Source organism: Prionailurus viverrinus, chromosome E1, assembly GCF_022837055.1.
Source record: "Prionailurus viverrinus isolate Anna chromosome E1, UM_Priviv_1.0, whole genome shotgun sequence".
NCBI lineage: Eukaryota > Metazoa > Chordata > Mammalia > Carnivora > Felidae > Prionailurus > Prionailurus viverrinus.
Window position 1 is genome coordinate 35,337,051 of NC_062574.1, and position 27,477 is coordinate 35,364,527.

A 27,477-nucleotide genomic window follows, 5' to 3' on the forward strand; every position below is an offset into this window, starting at 1 on the left:
ATGCTGATAGAGGATAGTTGTGATTAATAGTCTTTCTTGGGCATTAAAATAAAAAGTTGGAAATTTTAACATGGCCTTAACTTTTTTCGTGTTTTACTGGTCTGTGAAGTCCAAAAGTCTGGGAACCGCTCAAATGTCAAATCTCTCACTTCAGAGCTGAAGTAGTTAAGGCTCAGAAGTAGGGACAGCAGTGGCCCAGGCGGGACAGTTTATTCAGGCAGTTCCGATTGTAGCCATGGGTAGAACATTCCTCCAACTGCCCCTTTTCTGTCTTTGCGTTGTCATTTTGCAGGTTCGACTCCACATCAGCACCATGTATTCATTGTATGTATCCACTCATTTGCTGTAGCCAGTATTCGTGTATGTCTCTGCTTCTCCAGGCAGATGGTGAACACCTCAAGAACAATGGTTATGATTTACCTTCCTTCTTCTAGTACCTACCACCCTCCTGCCATACTAGGTACTCGAAGATATCTGGAATTAAAAATGAATAAATCAACACATTCTTTGCACAAGGAATGCTTTAACAATTCCCCAAATATAACAACTGCTTCACTGTGGTCCTCTCTTGGTTTGCGAATGACAGTCAGGAACCAGGGGCCTGGGCCTGGATGGGTACAAGGAGAAAGCCCTAGAAAACCATTTATTCCTGGGGCTCCGGTCAGTCCTTTTTGAACATGGGAAGGAAAGAAAATAACGTGAAGTGGAGGCAAGAGGAAGAAGGCATGAAGAATCCCCAGGCGAGAAGAGGAACGCTGGAATGACTCCACGCCTGTCTCATTCCTTGTGACACCCCGTCATCCAGTAGGAGAGTGGCCGGCCCGCACAGTGCAACCTCCATGCCACCCTGTGGAGAGAAGAAGGCTGGGCTCTTGCTTCCTACTTAGTAGCTCCTTCTCCACATCCATGACCCAGCACTCAGTGAACGCACAGCACAGCACAGCACGGCAATGCACAGAACCCCCTTCATTGCTCGCTCTCTGGTCTGTCCCCCTGTGGCCCCTCTGAGCCTTCCTTTAAATTTCTCTTATCTGTGGTGTTTGGCTCCTCCCCCCATCCAGTATGCTCCCACCACGTTTTCAAATCCTCCTCTGGCCCTGAGGGGGAGTGCACCATTTTACAAGGCTGAGAGTCACTAAACACACAGAAAGATGATAGGTAGATAGATAGATAGATAGATAAATAAATAACCAATCCATCAATCTCAGGGGCAACTATCGACTCTCCCTCCAGAGAGGGTCATCCCTAATAGCCGTCAGCGTCTCTTCCGCATGGTGTTCCTAGAGTAGACAAGGCACTTAACCCCCTCCATCCTCACAGGCACCTGTAGAGGCAACTTATCTGTCTATCTATCATCTATCTCCAATCTGAAGCTCAGAAAAGTGAAGCAACCATTGCACTGTCTACCATTGGGAAGCTGACAGCTTTGGGGGTATTTCCTCAGCTGAGGAGCTACGCACCTTTTATAGAAAATGTTGCTGTGAATTATGGAGAGGGCCAGCCCCACCCCCCACCCGTGGCCGTGGCCAGCATGATGGTACTGCTTAACTGCTCCCACACCTACAGCTCATTGAACCACTCGGGGATGATGGGTCCAAGCTGAGCCAATCGGATTCTCTATCCCAGCCCCTTGGACTCTGGGGCTGAGACTAGCCAGTCTCCGTGACTGCTCAGAACATTAGCCCGTTAGCTTGGGGGCAGCCACGATCTGTCCTCTGGAATGTGGAGCAGAATATACTGCTCTACAAAGAAAGTAGTGAAGGAAATGCACGAGGAGGCAGAAACTTGTCAGGAGAGCCACACTGACAGTTCCCAGCTCCGCCTCTGTTCTCTTCCCGAGAAGAGACCCCTTGGGTAAGCTCGGTGAGACACCTTGTCCCCTCTGAAGCCATCTCCCTCAGCTAACTCAAGTTGCTTTGCTACTGTGTCCAAAACGGTTTTAATACAACATCAGAGAAAGGCCCAGATCCCAAGCCTTGTAAGTCCCAGTTCCGAGCCCCGCCGCTCTCCCACGTTTTTCTAGACGGTTAGAAGGGGTCGAGACCTTGCCTCCTGACCCCTCCTGTCACTACATCCTTCTTGGGGCTCTGCCTGCTAACTTAGTCCCACAGTGACCTCCTCACCAGTTCTTCATTCCCCCTGCTCCAGACACAATCTTTTTCACACAGTTGATGGTTGAGAGAAGATCGGGGCTCAGCAGTTCTGAAGGGGAGACAGAGAATACCCGTGAGAACACAGAGGACAGTCCCAGAGACTGAGGCAGACACTGGCTCTCCCTGCCCCCCAGGGGCGGAGTCCTTCCACATTAGGCAAGGGCTCCCTCCCAGAGGCCCATTGAGATATCCCTACAATGGCTGCTAGAGGTCAAGGGTGGCTAGGGGTGGGGGCAGGAGGGGCAGGAGTAAATGTATGTTTACTACCACACATCCTAGCTAGGGTACATGCTGGTTCACGCCACGTTTTGAGGGGTTCTAGGGAAAGGAAATGTCAAAACAGGCAGCACAGAGGCCAAGGTAAACCTTGCCTAATGAGAGAGGCTCTTCAGGTGAAGAGTGCAGGGATGTTGATCAGAGTACGAAAGAGGGAGTAAGGGGCAAAGTCATGGACCTGTGGAGCCTCCAGGAGTGGCTCTGAGGTGGGGAGTTTGCCCTTGGCCTCGAATCCACCAGGCCATTAACCAAACAAAGTCAGTACTTGGTGGTTAGAGCTGAGCCTTCAGGGCCACCAGTCTGGCATTCAGCACCGGTTCTATGAGCCTCAGTTTGCTCGTCTGTAAAGCGGGGATCGTAATAGTTTCCACCGCATGAGAAGCTGGCATGTGAAGTGCTTAGTATACAACACACTCTCGATAGATGTTGGCCGCTGCTGTCCTCTGCTACTGGGTGTGCAGAGCCTTTCTGGAGCCTGCACCCCGGAGAATTTCCTAACCGGAGGGGCATCGTAGCCACTAGTCAAATCCTCTGCTCAGCAAAGGCATTCCTGGACTCCTCGGGCCATCCCTCTGGGTGCATTCCCAGGCTTGGAGTGGGAAGAGAAGTCCTGCGAGTAGACCCCACTCATCCTCTCGCCTCTCCCACCCTGAGACCCCGGCCAGACCTTTGCAGTCCTCGCGGCAGATGTTTTCCGAGTGACTCTTGTAATCATTGCACCAGTAGTGGCTGTTGATCTGGAAGATGCCATAGTCGAAGCTGCCGTCTGCATTTTCATTTACCTTTGATAGGTTGAAGTTGCTCTCCACAAAAGCCAGGCACAGCCCTTAGAACAGGGAGGAGAAGGTTTTTAGAGGGCTCTGAACTGAGGGACAAAGGATACGGAGGAGAAAGGGAGACGGGGAAGCAGAAGAAAGGAACAAGGCCTAAGAGGCTAGATGGGGCAAGCTGGCTGGAAACACCCATTAGCTTCTCCCCTCGCCCTTCGGTCCATCCACCTGCCCCTCAGTACAACCGCTCATCATCCCGCTGTCCATCCGCGTCTCCTGCACTTGATGACCGCCTACTGTGTGCCGTGACCCGTGCAAAAGCCAGTGAGGGACATTTAGCTGGGTCAAAGGCAGCTGGTGCCTTCAGAGGGCCTAGAGTACAAGAATGAAGACACACACCTTAAAGGACCGTAAGACAAGACAAAACGAGAAGGACAGCACAAGACAGGTGTGTGCAAGATCTGGGCAGAAGGAAACTAGCCCCACCATGGAGGAGGACGAAGCCTTTGCACTGCCTGCTCCCTCTGCCTGGAATGCTCTTCCCCAGACATTTGGGCGACCCGGTCCTTTGCCTCATTCAGTGCTGCTCCATGTCACCTCCTCAGAGAGGTATTCCTTGACTTCCCCTTCAAGGACAAGGTTACCTCTCACAACCCTGGCTTTATTCTGCTGCATAACATCTATCACCACCAGGAAGTGCTTCATATGTTTGTGTGTGTGTTTGGGACTCGCCTCTCCCCCTAGAATGCGAACACTGTGAAGGAAGGGGCTTTGTTGATGTCTCTGCCCCCAGCCCCTAAAATAGTTCCCGGTACATAGTAAGTGCTCAGTTAATAATTGTGGAAGGAATATAGAATGTTGGGAGGGGCTTCTCGGGGAGGGCTGCTTTTTGAACTTGGCTTCGAAAGGTGAATGATGGAAAGATGGCCACATAGGGGGTGACCAGGAGCAGAAGAGGAATGGGGGGGGCGGGAGTGTGAGAAAGCGGCACTCACAGTCACTCAGGGAGTAGCCCTCAAACCCATCCAGATCCTCCTTGTGCAGCACTCTGGCCAAGTCACAGCGATTGATGAGCTTGGCCTCATTTATGGCAACGAGGCAGCTGACCAAGGACATGAGTAGCGTCCTCATCATCTTCGGAGGGGAGAAGGTGCAGCTGAGGGCCTGTGGTCCCGAGGATCTCCCAGACGTGCTGCTGGTCTCCTCTGAGCACCTGAGGAATCTGGAGAGAGCGGCCAAATGTCCTGGCTCACTCACGGCTCCCCGCCTGGCTATTTCTCTTTCCTCTCACCATTTTATACTTTTTTTTTTACTACAGAAACTTTCAAACATTTACAAGATAAGAGAGAATAATATCATGAATCTCCATGTAGCCATTGCCCGGTGTCAACAGTGAAAAACTGAGGCTGATCTCCTTTCATCTACAGGTTTTCTCCTCTTTTAGCCATTCTCACTCTTGTAAAGGACACCTGGCTATGGGCAGCATTTGGGTACAGGGGTGGGGAGTGAGGCTGGCAAAGGAGATTGATGAGAACTGGACTTTACTGGTACTTGTGTGTGTGGATTTGAACATGTGCTCTCGTAGGAAGGGCCAGGCCACTGGGTGTTGATCTGCCCTCAACCCCACGCTCCCAGACGCATGATATGTGACTTTTCCCAAGGGTATACCCTGCCTTGTGCAATTCCTGACAGGCTGTCTTATAAGCTCTACACCTTTGTTTCCACTCAAAACTGGTATCACGCAAGTAAAAGTGACCTTGTTGAAGAAATAAACTTCACTTTCGCACTCTGTGTGTGTGTGTGTGTGTGTGTGTGTGTGTGTGTGTAGGGGGAGGTGCAAGGGGCGGGGACTCTGGATTCACATCTCCTGCTTTCAAAGGTTGGGCTGCTGTGTGACCTTGGGCAATACACTTTGCCTCCCTGGGCCTCATTTGTAAAATGAAGATATGCCAATGCCGACTTACTAGGGTTGTCATGATGATTAAAGGAAATGATAAATGCCTAAATCTTGGTTTTGCATTCCCCCCCAAATAGGAAGCAAGACTTCTGGGACAAAGGTTGATTCCTAGGCTGGAGTAGGAAAGGGTATAAAATAAGTCTGAATTATCTTGTGCTAGAAAGTAAGAAAGTGCTCAACATATGGATTGGGGCACGTCAAATGGACATGAGAGCCAGCTCAGAGGGGCACCCACTGGCCAAATCTGGAACACTTTCTTGGTAACAGCTTTATTGAGATAAAATTCCCAGTACGTACTTCACATACCACACAATCACTTAATTTAAAGCGTACAGCTCAATAGTGTGTTTGCAGAGCTGTGCGACTATGACTGCGGTCAATTTTTTTTTTTTTTTAACATTTATTTATTTTTGGGACAGAGAGAGACAGAGCATGAACGGGGGAGGGGCAGAGAGAGAGGGAGACACAGAATCGGAAACAGGCTCCAGGCTCTGAGCCATCAGCCCAGAGCCCGACGCGGGGCTAGAACTCACATACCGCGAGATCGTGACCTGGCTGAAGTCGGACGCTTAACCGACTGCGCCACCCAGGCGCCCCTATGACCGCAGTCAATTTTAAACATTTTCATCAACCCGACAGGAAACCCCATACCCATTAGCTGTCACTAATCCACCCCTCCTCCAACCCCTGCCCACCACAAGCCTACTTTCCATTTCTCTAGATTTACCTAACCTGGACACTGCACACAAACAGTCACACCATAGGTGGCCATTGAGCCCGGCTTCTTTCGCTTAACAATGTTTTCAAGGTTTACTCATGTTGTGGCAGCCACTGGGATCTCATTCCTTGTGATGAATCCTTCTTTTGTCTATTGATCGTTTTATAGACTTTGGGGCTACTTTGGGGCTATTATGAATGACGGTGCTGCGAACATTCACGCACAAGTGTTTGTGTGGACAAATGTTTTCATTCCTTCGGGCATATACGCCAAGGAATGGAACTGCTGAGCCACAGAGTAACTTCAAGTTTCAACTTTGGAGCAACTGCCTGACTTCAAAGTGGCTGTACCAGTTGACATTGCCATCGGCTTTTCCACATCCTTACTGACACTGGTTACTTTAAAAAAAAAAACTATAAAGTTTATTTAGTTATTTTGAGAGAGAGAGAGAGAGAGAGAGAGAGGGTGCACAAAAGCTAGGGAGGGGCAGAGAGAGAGGGAGAGAGGGAGAATCCCAAGCAGGCTCCTGTCAACGCAGAGCCCAATGCGGGGCTTGAGCCCACAAACTGTGAGATCATGACCTGAGCTGATATCAAGAGGCTCAACTGACTGAGTCACCCAGGTGCCCCAACGCTTGTTTGTTTTTTTAATTCAATTTACTCTTTTTTTTTAAAGTAGGTTCTGCCCATGACCCTGATGTTGAGAGTCACCATGCTCTATACCAATGGAGCCCACCGGCCCCCCCCCCCCCCGACTAACATTTGTTATTAACTGTCTTTCTGATCAAAGCTCTCCTAATGGGTGCCAAGTCGTACACATGGTAGTTTGGATCTGCATTTTCCTGGTGGCTAATGACGCTGAGCATCTTTCCATGTGCTCTTTGGCCATTTGCATATCTTTGGGGAAATTCAGTATTCAGATCTTTCGCCCATTTTCTAGTTGGGTTATTTGTCCTTCTTTATTGAGTTGTAAAAATTCTTTATCAGATGGGAATGCAAGCTGGTGCAGTCACTCTGGAAAACAGGATGGAGTTTCCTCAAAAAACTAAAAATAGAACTACCTTAGGACCCAGCAATTGCACTACTAGGCATTTATCCAAGGGGTACAGGTGTGCTGTTTTGAAGGGACACATGCGCCCCCATGTTTATAGCAGCACTATCAACAACAGCCAAAGTATGGAAAGAGCCCAAATGCCCATCGATGGATGAATGGATAAAGAAGATGTGGTATATATATACAATGAAGTATTACTCGGCAATCAAAAAGAATGAAATCTTGCCATTTGCAACTACATGGGTGGAACTGGAGGGTATTATGCTAAGTGAAATTAGTCAGAGAAAGACAAACATCATATGACTTCACTCATATGAGGACTTTAAGAGACAAAACAGATGAACATAAGGGAAGGGAAACAAAAATAATCTAAAAACAGGGAGGGGGACAAAACAGAAGAGACTCATAAATATAGAGAGCAAACAGGGTTACTGGAGGGGGTGTGGGAGGGGGGATGGGCTAAATGGGTAAGGGGCACTAAGGAATCTACTCCTGAAATCATTGTTGCACTAGATGCTAACTAATTTGGATGTAACTCTTAACAAATAAAAAATAAAATTAAAGACAATAAGTTAAAAAAAATTTTAAAAAAGTCTTTATCAGATACATAGCTTGCAAATATTTTCTCGCATTCTGTGGGTTGCCTTTCACTTTCTTGATGGTATTCTTAGAAACAAAAGAATTCAATGATGATGAAGACCGTTTTCTCTACCTTTTCTTTTCTTGCTTACGCTTTTGGTGTCATAGCTACAGAATTAATACAGAATGGTTTCTAAGGTAGTCTGGGACATTTTGGCCATCAACACAAATAAAGATAGTGACAGGGGAGCTTGGCCGGCTCAGTTGGTGGAGCAAGCGACTCTTGATTTCAGGGTCATGAGTTAGCACCCCACCTTGGGCCTAGAGCGTCTTTGAAAAAAATTATGATAGCGACACATTTTAATCTAGTGAAAGAGATAGGAATCCCCGAGTCCTTAATAGTAATAAATAGACAAACAGATACATAACAGGGATGGGGTTGGAGCGCTTCCTGACAATAAGATGGTGAGTGATAAACGTGGAGGTGGTCATGAGGTTGGAAAATCATCACTCTGCAGCCATCATAGATTAGTTTGGGCAAGAATCATCAATGGATATTAAATCTAAGGTGGTGGGAAGCTTGGTGAAGAACTGGATGGGGCACCTGGGCTGGCTCAGTCGGTTAAGCATCCAACTTCGGCTCAGGTCATGATCTCCTGGTTCATGGGTTCAGGCCCAGCATCGGGCTCTGTGCTGACAGCTCGGAGCCTGGAGCCTGCTTTGGGTTCTGTGTCTCCCCCTCTCTCTATCCCTCTGCCGCTCACACTTTGTCTCTCTGTCTCTCTGTCTCTCTCAAAAATAAACAAACATTGGAAAAAAAAAACTATCAATGCCATGAAAACACAGAATGGGGCTATTTCTGTCACTGTGTGCGTGTGTATCTTTGCCCTGAAAGTAGGTGTATGTTCCTGAGAGCAAAGGCCTAGGTTCCTCCACCCACACGCTGCAGAGTCAGGAAGCTTCTGCTTGGGCAAGATGGCTGCCCTAATGGCCTTGTTTCCTCACAGATGTCTTCTAACCTCACTCCGTACCAGCCTGAGCTCGTGAACATTCTTTTGCTTCTCTCCCTCCCCCTGGTGTTGCCAGATTTAGTAAAGAAAATTTTACAGGATGCCCAACTACATTAGCATTTCAGACAAACAACAAATAATTTTTTAGTATGAGTGTGTCCCATGCAACCCTGCTCCACCCTGACTCAGGAGGTTCCTTCCGAGACTTGCCAGGGGTCACTGAGCCTTGGGAAGCAGGTGAGCTCTCTCTCTGCCCATGAAGTACCCCCTTGGGGTCTCCATGGGGAATACGGTGCCTCTGGTAGATGCATTCTCACCTCCCCTCCCGAAACTTACCTCTCTCCTACCCCTCTCTGACCCCAGGTCCCAGACAGCCAGGGCTTTCCTCAAGAATCAGTAGAACGAAGAGTCTCTTCCTCATGAACTATACTCTAGCCCCGCCTAGGTCACAGCTCCCCATGTTCTAAAGAAGGTGGGAGCGCTGGGCCACCCTGCCTTCTGGAACCGCAGTTCTGTGACGTCATCATTCTCCTGGACATACTTGGGTCCAAACCATGCAAACGGAGGCCCATGCAAGCTTCCCGCAGAAAGTACAGATGGGTCTGGAAGCACTGACTGGCGATCACTGTCATGAAGGCCCCTGGGTGGGGCCGCCCAGAGGGTCCTGGTTGTTCTGCCTCCTCACCTCCCTTCCCTTTGGTGGGTGGTACCACCTTTGGGGGAACTCCTTCCCCCATGGGGCTGTAGTGGAGAGTGCCAGTCACAGGACACTGTGCTCCGGGTGACAGGGTGTGCCTATGGCCCCCACCACTATATTTTGAATAGAAATTAAGTGGAACAGCTCAGCTTTACAGTGGAAGCCTTCAGGAGTGAGGCCAGAGGCCGACAGTTTGGAATCATGTGGACACAGCCCATCTGAGAGCATAAGCTTCCTTGAAGAGGGAGCAGAGTCCAGACAGGATTCCAATCCTAGAGTCCACCCTTTCCGGGACCCAAACACAGTCTTGCCCTTAGTGCAATCCTGCAATTCAATAAATGTCCCTTCCTGCGCCAATAAGTTCGAGGTGAGTTTCTGTCAACTGCAACCAAGAGAGGCCTGCATAGGAGGGAGCGTGGGGTTAACCACCTGTGAAGCGGTGACCCGACGATCTGTCACCTCCCCGTGAAGCTCACACATCCTAGTGTCACTAGTCACCAAAGAAGTCCGAAGCATACTTCCACCTGCTGTAGCAGAAAGGAGGCAAAGGAAAGTTTTCTTACCGGTGGCTACACTACCCTCTGCAACAGGATGGTAGGGGCTGGCGGAAAGAAGGCAGCAGAAGAGCCTTTAAGTGGGCAGTGCTGCCCTGTACCTTCTGCCTCCAGACTTTTCTCCCCAAGGACATTGCAGCTTGGGCTGACGATGTTGGGATGAGTAAGAAACGTATACCTCATTCATAAATGATGATGAATATCCCATGGAATTTTTCTTCTCTTCCTTTCAGCAAAATCGCTAATCATGTTATTTTTTTTAAGCTTATTTATTTATTTTGAGAGAGAGAGACAGAGACAGAGAGAGCGAGTGGGAGAGGGGCAGAGAGAGAAGGAGAGAGAGAGACTCCCAAGCAGGTTCTTCACTGTCAGCACAGAGCCTGATGCGGGGCTTGAACTCAAGAACTGTGAGGTCATGACACGAGGGGAAACCAAGAGTCGGATGCTTCAACAACTGAGCCACCCAGGCGCCCCTAATTATGTTAGGATAATCAAGATCTTAGGGGTGCCTGGGTGGTTCAGTCGGTTGAGCACCCAATTCTTGATTTCGGCTCAGGTCATGATCCCAGGGTCCTGGGATGGAGTCCTGCTTGGGGCTCAGCACTGAGCCTGGAGGCTGCTTAAGATTCTCTCTCTCTCTCTCTCTCTCTCTCTCTCTGCTCCCCTCCACTCACACACTTCCTCTTAAAAAAAAAAGATTTTAAAATTTACTTAAGGATTAAAAACAATTATATTCAAATATATTCATTTTTTATTAATTTTTTTGCGACAATTTTTTATGAAAAAATTTTCCAGTGTTTTTCCAAAAAGTTAGGGTTTTTTTTAAACATTGAAAAGTATCTAATAATGCAGAAGGCAAACTAAAGATTAGAATTACTGAATATCAAATTTTTATATCAAATATACGTAAGTCCAAATACTGTGTATCATGATACTCTCTAAAACCTTAATTAAATTTTATTAAGTAACTTAATTTTAAAGTTTAACTTAAATCGTATTTAAATTATGCATTTAATTTAAAATTTGATTTATAAATAAGTAACTTTTTATTACTTATTTATTTATATATTTATTTTTAGTAAATTTAACCACGACATGGGGCTCGAACTCGTGACCCTGCGATCAAGAGTCACATGTTCTTTTTCTTCTAATTTTTAAAAAATGTTTATTTTTCAAATGTTTAATGTTTACCAATTGAGCCAGTCAGGCACCCCCCCCAAATAAGTAAGTTTTTATTTTTTTTATTTATTTAAAAAATTTTTTTACTGTTTATTTATTTTTGAGAGAGACTGAGAGAGACAGAGCTCGAGAGGGGAAGGGACAGAGAGAGAGGGAGACACAGAATCTGAAACAGGCTCCAGGCTCTCAGCTGTCAGCACAGAGCCCGATGCGGGGCCTGAACCCACAAACTGCAAGATCGTGACCTGAGCCGAAGTCGGACGCTTAACCGACTGAGCCACCCAGGCGCCCCGAATTTTTAAATAAAAATGTTAAAATTCATAATTCTAGCATTCAGTGTCCATCTCGCTGCCTGTGTAAAGAATCAGTATCGTTACGTCTAAAGCCTAGATACACATGCAAATTTGAATACTGTGTAACATGGCTTATATAATGTCGCAAAAATGTCCTCAGTTTCCATTTACGATGGATGCAAATGACGTCCTAATTCATGTGTAGGACCCCCAGAACCACGAATCAGAAGATGCAAACAAGAAACTATAGTCAGCACGACTAGAAAATGCCCTTTCATTGTGTTTAATCTGTTGCATTCCGGCGGAGAGGAAAGATCTGGCAAGTTAATTTGTCTTTTCTCTTACCTAAGTCCTTCTCTGCTGAAAATCTCTCTGCCCTCCGAGATAGTACCTAGCAGGGGCCCATCAAGCTTTCGTTAAACTTTTCGAAGCTGATGCATTTTTCTCCCCATCAATATAGGGTCAGATGTGAAGCATCTCCCTGGGGCCTGAACATTGTTGAAGAGCACGGATGTGTAGGGTTAGGTCCTGCTGTGCGAGTGCTGAGCGCCAGAGGCATTGTGCGGTCCTTAATAAATTTGATTATTTTGTTGGGGGGTACTCTATTTTCTAATTTTTTTTAAGGTTTATTCATTTTTGAGAGAGAGACAGAGCACGAGCGGGGGAGGGGCAGAGAGAGAGAGGGAGACACAGAATCCGAAGCAGGCTCCAGGCTCCGAGATGTCAGCACAGAGCCCGATGCGGGGCTTGAACCCACGACCCGCGAGATCACGACCTGAGCCCAAGTCGGAGGCTTCACCACCTGAGCCTCCCGGGCGCCCCCGCTGTGGGGAACTCTGAAGCACAGGGCCCACTTGGGGACTTCTCTTGCCAGTTCTCAGGGCAATGCTGGAAGAGGATGCTTCTGGAAATAAATTGCTCTAGAAAACAGGACACTGTAAGGAAATGTCCGCTTTGAGTTCTCCGTAAGATATGAGAAAGATGGATACAGCTTGCCGAAATGCAGAATGCAAGGAACCCAAATCCAGTGCCGGGAATGAGATCTGCATTGAAGGCGCAAAGAGCAGAGTCCACAGCACAGAAAAGTGCCTCGAGGCTGGAGCCACACACTTGAAAAGCTCTCCAAGTGCAGAGCGGAAAGGCATGTGGAAAACAAGGAGACCAAAGAGAATGAGTACAGACCACAGAGCTTATAGACTTAAACAGGGACGGAGACACCAGAGATGGTCCACCACTGTCTTTGGAATATATTCAAACCATATATTTACAAGACTGAATTTTGGGCTTTATTATCGGGCTTGTACTTTATCCCACAGAATACACACCTTCTCAACTACTTCACGAATATTTACACAATTTGACTCTAAACTAGGCTACAAATAATACGTCAAGCTCTCCACAAAGGAGGAATTCTATAGGCTCCACACTCAGGCTACAGTGTAAAAGAAACCACCCAATTTCTTATGACTTTCAAAGAAACACGCACATACTTTCCCCCCCTGCGTAATTATTAGGTCAAAGGCAAATTAAAATCTGGAATAACAGGTTTCTAAAACGATGAGAATGAAGGAACACAGGCCGTTTCTGAAACTTAATCAAAATGTATTTAGAAGCAAATGTGTAGTCTCAACTGCTTTCCTTCAAACAAAGCAAAACAAACGGACGGATCATGCAACGAGAAGTTAGAAAAAAACGAAGGAAAACATTTCCAAGGCAAACAACAAGAAGCAAAGAATAAGAATGGAAGCATTAAGATATTTAAGGGACTTCGGGGGCGGTGGGGGGGGAACATGTGGGTGACGTATTAAAAACAGAATCAAGAAACAAAGACTAGAGGGGGTCTGGGTGGCTCAGTCAGTTAAGCGTCCGACCCTTGATTTTGGCTCAGGTCATGATCTCACGAACCGCAAAATCGAGCCCCGCATTGGGCTCCACGCTGGATGTGGAGATTGCTTAAGATTCTCTCTCCTTCTCTCTCTCTCTGCTCCTCCCGTACTCACATGCATGGGTGCATACATGCGCTCTCACTCTCTCTCTTTCAAAAGAAGAAGAAGAAGAAGAAGGAGGAGGAGGAAAAGGAGAAAAGAAAAAGAAACAAAGACTAGAGACCTCGCATATTATATGTCCCACCATACTTGCTATGGACTTTGATACTTCTCTGTAGCATTAGAGCTGGTTAAAGGAAATTCTTCAGTTTCTGGAACGGGTTCCTTGCAAGAACAAGCCAGTCTGAAGTCAAGGGTTACCACCAAACAACAGACTCCTTTAATAATAACATGGTGGATAGATTATCCAAGAAGGTAAGTATAACTGAAGGCTTTATTTTTAGAAGTTTCTTTTTTTTTAAGTTTATTTATTTTGAGAGAGACAGAGTGAGCAGAGGAGGAGGAGGAGGAGGAGGAGGAGAGAGAGAGAGAGAGAGAGAGAGAATCCCAAGCAGGCTCCATGCTGCCAGCACAGAGCCCAACTCGGGGCTTGAACTCACGAAACCATGAGATCACGATGTGAGCCGGATGCTTAATTGACTGAGCCACCCAGGCGCCTCTGTAGTAGAAGTTTCTAAAGTCTTGTTGCCTCAAAAGCACTTTCTTCCATAAAAAGTATATTCCGTCCTGAGACAGGCTCCCAGCAGGATAGAGATGTGCCAATGCCTGCTACTGGCCTTTACAGCAGAGGGCAGGAAATTAAGTCTTAAGTCTCGGTTCAGAAAAGTGCCAACAGAAAGCCCCCGTGTTGCGCTCGGAAATGCAAGGTAAGTAAAATACAAACACACCTTTGAGAAATCAAATATGGACCTTAGCGTATGAGACTGGCCATGCCTCCCTGATGGTCAGCCCTGTGAGAAATCTTTCCACGGAGCTGACATCTGCCTGTGTCCACCTCTCCTGCTCAGTCTCGGGCCCCACGCGTCAGGCCACACAGCATCGTCCCCTCCTGTGTGGAGGGGTCAACCGCTGGCCTTTGGAGCCAAACCAAAGCCTCCGGCAAAGAAGCGGGTCCATGGAACTGTATGTATAGGTGAAGTATCTGACTACATCATTGTATGTTCCGGGGCGATCATGTCTGAGCATTTACATGGGATTTACCTATTGTTTTAGTTCTTTCTTTCAGTTCCTATTATAGTTAGGGCAGTAGACTGATTTTTAAAAGTACCAACATTCTGAATGGACAAATGGCAGTACATTCATACAATGGAAATACTACCTAGTAATAAAAAGGAATATACTACTGGTCCATGCAATGGATAAATTTCAAAGTGATTATGCTGAGGGAAAGAAGTCAGACCGAAAAAAGAAGAAGAAAGAGGAGGAGAGGGAGGGAGAGGAGAGGAGGAGGAGAAGGAGGAGGACGAGGAAGAAGAGGAGGAGAAAGAAAAGCAGACACTGCACGGTTCCATTGATAAGAAACTCTAGAAAATGTCAACCAATCTATAATGACAGAAAGTAGACCAGTAGCTGTTGCCTGGGGATGGGGGAGCAGAAAGGGGCGGAGGGAGGGGTTACTGAAGGGCACAAGAAAACTTTGGGGAGCGAAGAGATATTAACTATCTTGATTGTGATGGCGGTTTCATGGGTATATACGTACGTCAAAGATTATCAAATCGTATTTTTAGAAATACGTCGTTCAGTGTAGGCCAATACCTGAATAAGGTATACTATAGTTACACACAATACATTTTATGAGAAGGGAGTTACAGGTCTGTCATGGTTGAGAACCCCCCGCCCCTTCCCCGGGGGAGGCGGGGGGAGGTACTTCTCCCACATCGTTGTCCTCAGGCCAACTCGCTGTGCAATCTATCCAGTGGCCACTAGGGGGAAGCAGCGGCCCACATACAGGAAGCGTGAGTCGCCAGGCACCCACAATTAAGAAGTCCCTCCAGTGTGCTCCCCTCCTGGGGAGGTGGGCGGTAGCCATAGCTCCACGTGAGTTATCTGCAGGGCTGATACGGAGTAGTTGGAGATGGCCCCAGCAAGTTGCGATTCTCAAGGTGCCTCTGGAAGACCTAGGCCTGGAGTAGCCTCTCTACTGGCTTTCCGCCTTGCCTGAAACCCCACCAACTATAAAACACGACAAGATTCCATCAGCCAACTAAGCTAAAGAATGAAGCACCGAAAAGATTTTTTATAAGGCCGAGGGAAAGGAGACAAGGTGGAATTGGGGGTGGGGAGGAGATGGGGAGCACCCATGGGAGGCCACCACGGAGGATTCCCAGTAAGAACTGTTGCTAACACAGGCTGAGCCTTCCCAGCGTGTGGGGCATGATGCCAAACACCGTAAGCAGTGAACAATTTCACCTTCACAGCACTCTTGTGAAATCCGCTGCAGAGAGGTTAAGTGACTCGCCCGAAGTCACAGAGCTAGTGGGAGGCAGAGCAAGGATTTGAAACCGGGTTTGATACTAACATGGCGGGTGTAGCTGTTACTGCTCATTTTTTACCAGTTTTTGATTTTTTTTTTTAATGTTACAACTCAGGCAACAATAGATGTTGGCGAGGATGCGGAGAAAGAGGACCTCTTTCACATTGTTGGGGGGAGTGCAAGCTGGGGCAGCCACTCTGGGAAACAGTATGGAGGGTCCTCAAAAAATTAAAAATAGAACTACCCTAGACCCAGCCATTGCATTACTAGGTATTTATCCAAGGGATACAGGTGTGCTGTTTCACAGGGACACATGCACCCCAATCTTTACAGCAGCACTATCAACGATAGCCAAAGTATGGAAAGAGCCCAAATGTCCATCGATGGATGCATGGATCACGAAGACGGGGTATACAATGGAGTATTACTCGGGTAATACAATGGAGTATTACTCGGCAGTCAAAAAGAATGAAATCTTGCCATTTGCAACTATGTGGATGGAACTGGAGGGTATTATGCTAAGTGAAATTAGTCAGAAAGACAAAAATCATACGACTTCACTCATATGAGGACTTTAAGAGACAAAACAGATGAACATAAGGGAAGGGAAACAAAAATAATCTAAAAACAGGGAGGGGGACAAAACAGAAGAGACTCATAAATATGGAGAACAAACTGAGGGTTACAGGAGGGGTTGTGGGAGGGGGGATGGGCTAAATGGATAAAAGGAATTAAGGAATCTACTCCTGAAATCATTGTTGCCCCATGCTAACTAACTTGGATGTAAATTAAACAATAAATACATTTAAAGAAAGAAAGAAAGAAAGAAAGAAATGGTCAGGGGCACCCGGGTGGCTCACTCACTTAAGCATCTGACTCTTGGTTTCAGATCAGGTCATGATCTCACAGTTCATGGGACTGAGTCCTGTGTCAGGCTCTGACGCGGATCCTGCTTAGGATTCTCCCTCTCTCCCTGTCTCTCTTTCTGCCCCTCCCCTGCTCTCTCTCTTTCTCTCTCAAAAATAAACATTATTTATTAACATTAAACAAATAAATTTAATGTTTATTTATTTTTGAGAGAGAGAGAGAGAGAGAGAGAGAGAGGGAGAGTAGGGGAGGAGCGGAGAGAGGGAGACACAGAATCTGAAGCAGACTCTAGGCTCTGAGCTGTCAACACAGAGCTCGATGCGGGGCTTGAACCTATGAACCACGAGATGGTGACCCGAGCCGAAGTTGGAGGCTCAACCAACTGAGCCACCCAGATGCCTGCTCTTACTGCTCATTATAACAGAATTGTCTTTCTTTCTCTTTGGGGCTGGGGTATTATTTAATTCGTGTGTGAGGGGCGCCTGGGTGGCGCAGTCGGTTAAGCATCCGACTTCAGCCAGGTCACGATCTTGCGGTCTGTGAGTTCGAGCCCCGCGTCAGGCTCTGGGCTGATGGCTCGGAGCCTGGAGCCTGTTTCCGATTCTGTGTCTCCCTCTCTCTCTGCCCCTCCCCCGTTCATGCTCTGTCTCTCTGTCCCAAAAATAAATAAAAACGTTGAAAAAAAAAATTTTAATTCGTGTGTGAAACTGGTTGGTGTTGGTAGCAGGCGATGAGTATTTCAGCTTATCCTCCTGGAGATAAAGTTCCTGATGCTTCCAGAGAATTTTAAACGTCTCTGATGGTCCAGGAAGGAAATCTTCCCTATTTATTTGCTAAGCATTTGCACTGCGTGAGGTTCCGTGTTAAGACTGATACGTTCATAGTGATGAAAGTATGGCCTTTAACAGAGGCCAGCACGAGGAATCGAGGGGCACGTGACCTGTAGCAATGCGGTGGCACTGTTCATGTGTGTCCATAGGAGTGTGTTAGAGGCAGCGGTACCCCACCTCAGCTGGAGTCCTGAGCAGCTTGACCAGATCAGGATGCAGGCCAAGAGAACTCACCAGAATGCCCAGTTATCAGAACAAGGCCAAAGCATCCCAGTGAGCAGATAACTCTTGCCCATGGTTCGTGAGTAAGTGAAGTTCATCCTTTCCCTCAGGACTGGACCAGCCTGCCTGGGATCCTGAAGCTTGATCCTTCAAGCGAGTGGCCCCAGGGCGGTGGCCTCTTCTAGGTTCTGCAGGAGCCAGCGGTTCTGGCCTTCCGGACTTCCTGCTGCTTTTATGCTGCTGTGGCCACAGGGTGGGGTTGATACGGCACCGAGTAAAGGCTCCAGGGCTGCCCATGTGAAGACAAAGCAAAAGGAAGCCAAGGTTAAACACTGGGTCCACCTGCGTCATTCCCTAGATGGGGAAACCGAGGCCTGGGGAGAGGAAGGGACTCGAGTGAGCTAATGGCCGAGCTGGGGGTAAGACTCCCGGCAGTCTCTTCTCCCCTACTCCCCGGCCCTGTTTCATAATAGGCCCCTGCTGCTGGCTGCGTCTCTGCGCTTTGTCAATCACTAGTATCTTTCTTGAAACAATAGTTCTTTAACATCGTCACGTATTCAGCCAGTGTTCAAATCTCCAATGGTGTCCGGTCAAAAAACACTTCGAACAGTTTGATCCAATCAAGATTGGGATCAGATGCGCTCAGATGTGACTGGTTGATGTCTCTTGAATCTCTTTTAATCCACAGGTTCCTCCTCCAGCTTTCTCTTTTTGCTTGCGATTTATCACCGGAGAAGGCGTGTCGTGTATCCTGCAGATTGTCCTCAGTCTGGGTTTTTGTGATTGCAAACCCATGACGTGGCTTCACGCATTGCTCTGTTTTCTGTATTTCCTGTAGTTGAATCTGGGGGTTTGATCAGATCAAGATTTGGGTGCTTTGTTTTGTTTTGTTTTTGCAAGACGACCATAGGAGGACAGACCTGCACAGAGTCTTAAACATCATCCAGTTCAGCCATGTCGTGTTCAGATAAGCTGAGGACCAGACAGGTGTAGTGACTCATACGGGCTTGCACACACGGCCAAGGCCATGGACATATTCTTAAAGGAAACCACTGAAAATGCTTGTGATCAGTTCCAGGGCCTTGGATGGCTGTGTCTGATATTCTCACTCTACAGCCTGTGCTTGTACCCACCATGCTAGGCCTGCCTCTCGATCTCATCTCACTTACCGTTGTGATCCCAGGGCCTATGATAGACACTCATCTGCTGAATGAATGAATGAATGACCTTACCATTGTTTTTATGTCTCAGAAACTGGCTGCTCCTGGACTGTCCACGGGGGAAGGTATTATAGGCACTGGCCCTGCTGTAGTTTTCCAGAAAGCGGTCAGCCTGTTAGGCACAGGAAGGATCCAAGGGTAAAAGAATGAGAGGGAAGCAGGGCTTACCCCGGAAAAGCAACTGGAATGATGGGCTCTAGTCCACCCAGGCAAGAGGCAAGCCCAGCAACACAAAATCCTGCAGGCAGCACGGATGGGGTGCAGTTGGCAGGGTCCAGCCGCCGAGATGGGGTGGAGGCAGCACTCCAGTCCATGGGGGGAGCAAGCCAGGACCCTGCTCCTCACGCTAGGCAGGAACTCAGGCCAAAGATCAAGTCAGAAGCCCTGAGTATTACTTAGGATTAAGTTGAGTTGACAGGAATGGAAAAACCCCAAGTGTCATCGGCTCGAATAGGGTAGAAGCTCATTTCTCCCTCATGTTAAATGCTCCGAGGAAGGGGCTCCTGGGTGGCACAGTCGGTTAAGCATCCGACTTCAGCCAGGTCACGATCTCGCGGTCCGTGAGTTCGAGCCCCGCGTCAGGCTCTGGGCTGATGGCTCAGAGCCTGGAGCCTGTTTCCGATTCTGTGTCTCCCTCTCTCTCTGCCCCTCCCCTGCTCATGCTCTGTCTCTCTCTGTCCCAAAAATAAATAAACGTTGAAAAAAAAATTAAAAAAAAAAATGCTCTGAGGGAGTCAGCCCACAGCCAACAGGGTGCTCCAGGGGGCAAAGATGACAGTGAGGACCCAGCCTCCCCTGTCTTGTCGCTCTCTTATCCTCGAGCATGATTTGTTCCACGGCACAATATGGCTTCTGGAACGCAGCCCTTCCAGGCCATATCCCAAGTAACAGGAAAGAACAGAGGGAAAAGAGCACTCTCCTCCTTAGGGCAATTTCCAGAATTGTGCAGACTACTTCACGTACATTCTCTTGGCCAGAACTGAGTCGCGTGACGACACCTCACTGCAGATGATGATGAGAAATAGAGCCTTCATCTCCGACATCCATGGGCCCACCGACAGGTCTGTACGTGAAGACCAGAGAGCATGTGTCCAGGGACTCATTAGGATACAAGGCAGACGTGAGCAGAGGGCTCCCAGCTTAGGCGCAGGTGCTTATGTCCCTGCTGTAGCTGCTTATGTCTCTGCTGCCCTAAGTCCTGGGACTTGGGCAGCGTGGGGTCCTCTCAGTCCAACTGTGGGAGGGAGACGCTGTGGAGCCAGCCATGGGGCCTGACCGTTGAGTACCTGTCACTGCACAACAGCGGGCAATTTGTAGCTAAGCCCGGCACCAGCCCAGGGAGAAGCAGCAGCGGTAAGAAAGCAGGTGTGTTCATTGTCAAGGACAGGCACACACTCAAAGGCCAACAACTGCTCAATGCTGTGAAAAGCATCTTCAAGACGTTGAGTCTGGGGCCACAGACTGCCTTTTCTTAGGAAGCAGCGAAGGCGCTGAGGACAACGGCTTTTTTTTTATTTCCTTAAAAAAAATTTTTTTTTTTTGCTATAGAATAACCTACACAGAGAAAAGTATACAAATCCTAAGCATATACCTCCACAATTTTCACAGAAGTGGACACACCCAAGTATCCAACACACAGATCAAAAAGTATGAGGCTTAGCTTAAGGTTAAGGTTAAGGTTAGGGTCAGGGTTAGGGTTGGGGTTGGGGTTAGGGTTAGAGTCTAGTATGGTTACAATCTAGTGCTGAACATCTTGTCTCTTATGAAGATTATAAAATCAAGCGGAGGGGGCGCCTGGGCGGCTCAGTAGGTTAAGCGGCCGACTTCGGCTCAGGTGAGGATCTCACGGTTCGTGGGTTCAAGCCCCGCGTTGGTCGGTGCTGACAGCTCGGAGCCTGGAGCCTGCTTCGGATTCTGTGTCTCCCTCTCTCTCTGCCCCTCCCCTGCTTGTGCTCTGTCTCTCTCTCTCTCTCTCTCAATAATAAACATTAAAAAAAATGTAGAACATTACTACAACCCCAGAAAAGGCCCCGAGCGTCCTCTTCCTGTTACTACCCCCCACCCTGCTCCCAGCATCTAGAAAATCTTTCCAGGCGATTCTATAGTCAATGCTGAGAATCGCTGCCTTTATAACAATGGTTATCAAACTTGGCTGCGCATTAGAATCAAGTGGGCGAGTGTCTGCGAGTGTCTGCGTTGTGAGGTGGAAGGACAGGGACAGCTAAGAAGGCAGTGTGGTGCAGGGGAGAAGCCTGGGAGCCAGACAGGCCTGCCACGTCCCAGCTGTGTGACCTTGAAGGAGTTCCTTCACCTCTCTGAGCCTCACCTGTGACATGCGAATACTATCACACACCCTGCAGAGTTGAGGCTGGGGGGGGGGGGGGGGGGGCGGGGCAGGGCGGGTGGGATGTAAGTTCAGGCACATGTAGGGTCAGTATATGGCATCCGCTACTGTCCTTTTTATTAAAGGGGTACAGCCCCAGGAAGACTGAGAGCCCTTCTTTATGCTGATGGCATTTTCCAAACTGTGCTGAAAGGTACATCGTGCAAAAAATATTAGTTTGTGTTAGTTAAATATTGCATCCTGCATCCCCTCCCCCGCCCCGCCCCCCCCCCCCCCGCCCCAGGAAATTCACAATGCACACCAACGTGTTAAAGGCTCTGAGAAGTCCTGTATTAAACAGACCTCTTTTGGTCAGTGTCACCTCTAAGGGGCAGTTCACGGGACGCAGGTATTAATCATGCTCCTTTTTTCACAGCTGGGGTAATGGGGGCCCAGGCAGCGCTCTCGGTGCAGACCAGGCACGGATCTTGGGCGCCGTGCTCTCTGAACCCCTCAGGAAATGTAGAGCCGAGGAAGGCAGACCATGGCCCGTCTGACCCACTACCCGTTTTTCTAAATGCAGTTTTACTGAAGACGATCTGATCCACATCCCTTGATTTACAGATGAGCCAATCGAGGCCCAGGGAGAATGACTAACTTGCTCAAGGTCACACAGTCAATTAGGAGCAGAAGCAGAACTAGATCCTAGGTCCTCCAAATCCAGGTATTCTCCAAAACACAAATCGGACAGGTGGGGGGAGGGGGGGGTGGGGGGAGGGGGGTGTGAAGCTCCACGACCCCCCATGACCCGTGTCTCAGTTGTCTGCCGTGCTACTTACACAGGCGCGGCCCCCTTTCTACCACTGCACAGAAACCCCTGCCGCGTCTCTCCCTCCTGCTGCTTTGGGGGGGGGGGGGGGCCTCCTCTGCTTTCCACTTTGCATGGGGGACAAAGGCTGAACCTGACAATTGTGTTTATTTTAATTCTGTGAGAGTTGCAGTAAAACATTATTAACTTCCCGTCTGCCAGGGTGAAACATGAGATCATTTGGACAGGAACCTGGCAGGAGGCAACCTTTACTGGCTCGGGGAGAGTTTGCCAAACAAATGAATAGCACACGCAGGATCCTAGGGGGTTGTTTGAGACCACTTCAGAAAATAAATTATGTCCAAAGGTTCTCAGACTCCCTGAAGTACGTTATACAACAGTCACGTATTTGCAGTTTTCAAGTGTTTCTGTGTGTAGTCTGAAGACGCAAATAAAATCATTCGTATCGTTAAAATGGCCCCAGGGCGCCTGGGTGACTCGGTGGGTTAAGTGTCCGACTTGGGCTCAGGTCACGATCTCACGGTGCGTGGGTTCGAACCCTGCGTAGGGCTCTGTGCTGACAGGAATCCAGGGGACGGAGGCGGCGTACCGACCTCGGTTGGCCGAGGCATGCCGGAGAGCTAAAGGTTCATCTAGAAACAGCTGCGGGAACAGCGGGGCATAAACGGTGGCCTCAGGGTGGAGGCTCTTCCTGGGACAGCCAGACTACCCAGATGGCCTTTCCAGAGCGGGGAGATGCAGACTTGTCACTGAGGTGGAGGGTAAAAATAGTCCTGTGTGGGTGGCAGCTGGGCCCAGAGGCACCAGCTTCCTTGTCTCTAGAGCAGAGAAGGCAGCCCAGTTGACAGACAACTTCTCAGGCTCCTGAGGCCTCCCGGAGGCTCTGGGGGCTGGGGGAGGGGCGTCTTTCCCTAACAATGAAGCCCACCCCACCCCCCTGGACGCACACCAAGGGCTGGCAAGAGCTAGGGTCAGGTTTTAAGGTAGAGAAGGGCTTAAATCCTGGCCACATCAGCTACAGGCTCTGTGTCCTCAGGCAAAATCTCTCTCCTTTCAGAGGCTCCATTTTCTCATCTGTCAAATGGGGCTAATGGTTTCTCTCTATTAGGTTGCCATGAAGCTTACATAACAATGATAGCTAACCCACTGCCCTCTACAAGCTCACTCTTCCACCCCTCCCACGAGTGGTCCACCGCCAAGCACGTTCTTCAAGAGGGGCTCTGTGGAAAGGTCTACCTGGGCAGAAACTGAGGCCTCAAGACAAGAGCTGTGTCAGGCAGCCATCCTGGAAGCCAACCCTTCACCCCCAGGCGAGCTTTCAAGTGACTGTGGCCCCCACCAACCCCTGGGCTACAACCTCACAAGAGACCCTGAGCTAGAACCACCCAGCTACGCCGCTTCTGGCTTCCTGGCCCTCAGAAAACTGTGAAATCATCAATATTTGCTAAATTTGGGGATGAGCTATGATGCGGCAATGATAACGAATATAATTTCCCTTTGGGGGCTATTATGAGAATTGAGACGGTGCACAGCAAATAGCAAGGAGACCTACCGGGACCAGGGGCTCCAGAAAGGGCAGAAGGCAGGAGGGAGCCCGAGGCAGGAAGCCTCTGGCCAGCACCAGGCCAGGAGGGCCCCTCCTCCAGGACTCTGGGGAGGAGTCTGAGAGACCAGATACACAGACAAACAGGGGCCACGCCATATAGAAAAACAGAACTCTGATCACTACCTGTAGCAACAGCCAAGGAGGGAAACCACTCTCTGCTGCCATTAGTCTGGGAAGCCAACGCATACCCGTGTAGTAATAGCCCAGACGCAGCCAAGACTGGACCAACAGCTGACAGCTTCCCTCATTTTGCCCCTGCTTCCAACGTAGGACAAACTGGGAAAAGCCAAACATGCTCCCCGAACCCAATCACATAGGGCACCCCCCTTTCTAGCGAGCACATCCACAGGTTCCATGCCAACAGCCTCTGAGCAGAACCTGAAGCCTTCCCTCTCTCCCATTATAAAGATTTCCTATTCCTCAGCCGGCCTTCAATTCTCTTCCAAACTCAAGCGATGGGGGCTGACTCCCTTGTGGTAGCGAGCTCTGAAAACATAGCCTTTGCTTGCTCTCACGTGGGTGGTCTTTGCTTACTTCCACAAGCCCATGTTCTGTCTCTCCCTTCCTGACCACAGGTCAAAAAGACAGCACCTTCCTCTTCCCCGCAGGTAGCTACAGAAACCAGCACAGGGATGATGGAAGAGAGGGGCATGGGAATAATGAAAACATAGCTTTGGAACAGGACAGGGCTCTGTCCTGTTTGGAACAGGACAAATTCTGGCTCTGATGCTTAACTAGCTGTGTGATCTTCAGTAAGCCAATTAACCACTCTGAGCCTCTGTTTTCTCATGTCAAGAGGACAGTCCAGTGGAACCAAGGGCTGGTGTAACGGTGAGGTAATATATTTAATGCACTGAGCGTATCATAGGTGCTTAATAAAGGGAAGGTCAGCCATCAGTCTCCTCACAGCCTCCTGCTGGAGTAGACAGGCCCCTAGACCCCACCTTTACTCCTCCTGCCCCTGCTTTCTGTGCCACAGGCAGCCTGACCTCAGCCGGATGGAGTCAAGAATATGGGCTCCACGTCCAGAGTGTATTATTCAAGATCGGGGGTTGGTCTCAGGAGAACGATGGACAAAGGACATAACCAAGCATTTCTCTAAAGAAATCCAACTGGTCAAAAGCAGGGAACAAAATATCTCATCAGGAACCTGCTGTCTCCCTGTTCTATCCTGGCTCTGGGGGGTAGTCAGGGCAGGGAGACTCCTGCCCAGAAAATTGTGAGTGCCCTTGTCCCAAGCGGCTTTTCCAGGACAGAGGAAGGTGAGCCAGGTCTATCCGTCGGTCTCTCCTGGGTGTCTCTGTGTGTGTATTTACGTGTGTCAGTTTCTTCATCTTTAAATGTTTTTAAAGTTTATTTATTTGGAGAGAGGCAGAGACTGTGAGTGGGGGCAGAGGCAGAGACAGAAGGAGAAGAGAGAGCATCCCAAGAAGGTTCTGCACTGCCAGCACAGAGCCGGACGTGGGGCTCAGACTCAGCAAACCGCGAGACCGTGACCCAAGCCCAAACCGAGAGTCTGATGCGTAACCGAATCAGCTACTCAGGCACCCTTCTTCGTGTTTAAAATGAGAAACTTAATAGCTTCCCAGGAGATACACGCACACGCACACACACACACACACACACACACACACACGTGTATTAGTTCTAATGGCGGAGCGGTGGCTTTGAGATACTCCATGCTGGGGACATCCTGGGTACCCTCACACCCACTTGCCAAGCCCTTTCCATCCTCAGGTCTTTCCCTCCGCCACCACCAGCGGAATCCAAGCCTCCCACAGCATCTTCTGCCTGGACTCTGGAAAAGACTCCTAGATGCTTTCCTTCCTTCTCCACAGCTCAAAGAATGCAAATTATACAAGGATGAGAAGCCATCCCACATCCCATAAACACAGGCAAAGATTATGAAAATAATGACAATAACCAGGATCGGGGGCAATGCCCCCCGCCTTCCCCATAGGGCTGCAGTGTAAACTGGTTCATTTCTGCAGAGCAATTTGGTAGGATGTAATCTTTGGATTCTGTGGGTCCATTGTTCAAAAAATCAAGAAAAAAATAGTTTTTGCATACACTTTGATACAGGCTCTTTATGGTAATATTGGTTCTGATGCAAAAAAGGGGGGCCAACGAAAATATCCAAAAATAAACATCTTCCTTAAATAAATGGTAGTAGTCTCTACCCTTGAAACACCATTCCTTCACTAAAAATTGTATTACAGATCAGTAGTTCTCAAAGCAGGACCCGGAAGCAGCATGAACATCACCTGTGAGGGTATTAGTAATGCACATTCTGGGGCCCCCAACCCCGACATAATAAGTCCTCCAGAATATTCAGAACCACTGTTGTAGATGAATATTTATCACTACGAAAAGATACACAATTAAATGACAAAACAGTAGGTACTAACAATGCACCTCTATTTGAATAAATGTATGGAGACTCGCAAAGAAAAAAAGCCCAGATTTTGTACCAAGGTGGTAACGTCGACACTCTGGGGGGTAGGATTTTGAGGTTTTCGATTTTTTTTCATTTTGCTAATCCATACTTTCTAGTTTGCAATGGTGCGTATTTTGCCAAAAGGAACGCGGGGGAGGGGGGAAGACCTCAGTAACTTCTTTTTGAATTAAAAACAAAAAATCGAATGGGGCAGGATGGGGGTGGGGTGGGAAGGACGAAGACAGCACGCCCCGCAGCCACTGCTTTCAGCCTGGGGACAGCAGCGAGGAGCGGGTAGGGGCGTGGTGGGACCGCTCGGACCCAGCACCACCGCCCCAATGGAGAAGGGAGAGCGGAGAGGGCAGCCAACGCCGGGGGTGAGAGCTACTTCTCTGATGTCCAGGAAGGTTTACTGGGAGCCAAAGAGCGGAGCAGAAATTTAGGGCCGACTTCAGGAGCTGAACCGCCACGAGCACCGATTCCCGGGATGGGCGCCTCGGGGAGATTTCCCAGCCCGAAACCCTCCGCCACTGCCCCCGGGGCGGGGCTGCCCGCTTCTCGGACCCAGAGCACTCGGGGGGGGGGGGGCGCCGCGGGGGGGGGAGCAGGAAGGAGGCGCGAGGGGGCGGGGCCGTTGCTAGGGGAGGGGCGGCGGGGCCGGCGAGCCGCGCAGCAGGCAACTGCGACCCGCGCTCGGCTCTCCGGCTCCAGCTCCCGCGCAGCCTGTTGCTCGTTCCTCCGGGCCGCCGCTTCCCGCCCGGTGCCCAGGGCCAGGCGGCCCGAGGGGTGCCGGCCCGCGGGCGGCCTCCCGCCTTCCCCTCTCCCCGCCCGCGGCTGGACCCCAGCATCTCCGGGAGCGCGGGCGCCGGCCAGCCTCCCCGCGCGCCCCGGCCGGCGCGCCGAGACCCCCGGCGCCGAGCCGCGATGAACGCGACCTTCCTGAACCACAGCGGCCTGGAGGCGGCGGGCGGCTTGGGCGGCGGCGGCGGGGCCACCCTGGGGAACCGCAGCCACGGGCTGGGCACGTGGCTGGGCTGCTGCCCCGGGGGCGCGCCGCTGGCCGCCACCGACGGGGTCCCCGCGGGGCTGGCGCCCGACGAGCGCAGCCTGTGGGTGTCGCGCGTGGCGCAGATCGCTGTGCTCTGCGTGCTGTCGCTCACCGTGGTTTTCGGCGTGTTCTTCCTGGGCTGCAACCTGCTCATCAAGTCGGAGAGTATGATCAACTTTCTGGTGGAGGAGCGCCGGCCCTCCAAGGACGTGGGCGCCGCCATCCTGGGGCTGTACTGAGGCCGCCTCGGCCCGTCCCCGCCAGCCCGGCCGCAAGCGGACGAGAAGGGAGACCGGGACCCTCGTGCCCCTCCCGGGCTCTGCCGCCGCCGCCCGGCGGGCCGCGCGAAGAACAGCGACGTGCCTCGGGGCGCCCCGGCCCGGGGACACCGTGAGACTCGAGGCGGTGGCGCGGGAAGGGACTTCCACACCCGGCTCGGTCCAGTGTGCGCCTCAGCGTGGCGGGGTGGGAGAGGTCGTGGGAGGCTGCGTGGGGCT

At 49.8% G+C, this 27,477-nt stretch overlaps 2 protein-coding genes across 2 annotated transcripts; one reads left to right on the forward strand and one right to left on the reverse strand.

The window, feature by feature from the left end:
- Positions 1-42: 42 nt before the first annotated feature.
- LYZL6 (lysozyme like 6) lies at positions 43-19,975 on the reverse strand. The gene is made up of 5 exons (XM_047832285.1): positions 19,701-19,975; positions 4,195-4,421; positions 3,097-3,255; positions 2,124-2,202; positions 43-847 (listed from the first exon to the last, which is right to left on the reverse strand). Exons 1-5 carry the CDS (start codon positions 19,838-19,840, stop codon positions 778-780), a joined length of 675 nt encoding a protein of 224 aa, XP_047688241.1. The 5' UTR covers positions 19,841-19,975; the 3' UTR covers positions 43-777.
- Positions 19,976-26,856: 6,881 nt separating this feature from the next.
- RPRML (reprimo like) lies at positions 26,857-27,219 on the forward strand. The gene has a single exon (XM_047833099.1). It carries the CDS (start codon positions 26,857-26,859, stop codon positions 27,217-27,219), a length of 363 nt encoding a protein of 120 aa, XP_047689055.1.
- The last annotated feature ends 258 nt before the right edge of the window (positions 27,220-27,477 follow it).

Coding starts and splice junctions, on each gene's coding strand:
- LYZL6 (XM_047832285.1), bottom strand. CDS start 19,840: ATGAGTCCCTGGACACATGCTCTCTGGTCTTCACGTACAGACCTGTCG. Junction 2,203..3,096: donor CTGCCGCGAGGACTGCAAAG/GTCTGGCCGGGG, acceptor TCTCCCCTTCAG/AACTGCTGAGCCCCGATCTT. Junction 848..2,123: donor GCAGGGGGAATGAAGAACTG/GTGAGGAGGTCA, acceptor TTCTCTCCACAG/GGTGGCATGGAGGTTGCACT.
- RPRML (XM_047833099.1), top strand. CDS start 26,857: ATGAACGCGACCTTCCTGAACCACAGCGGCCTGGAGGCGGCGGGCGGC.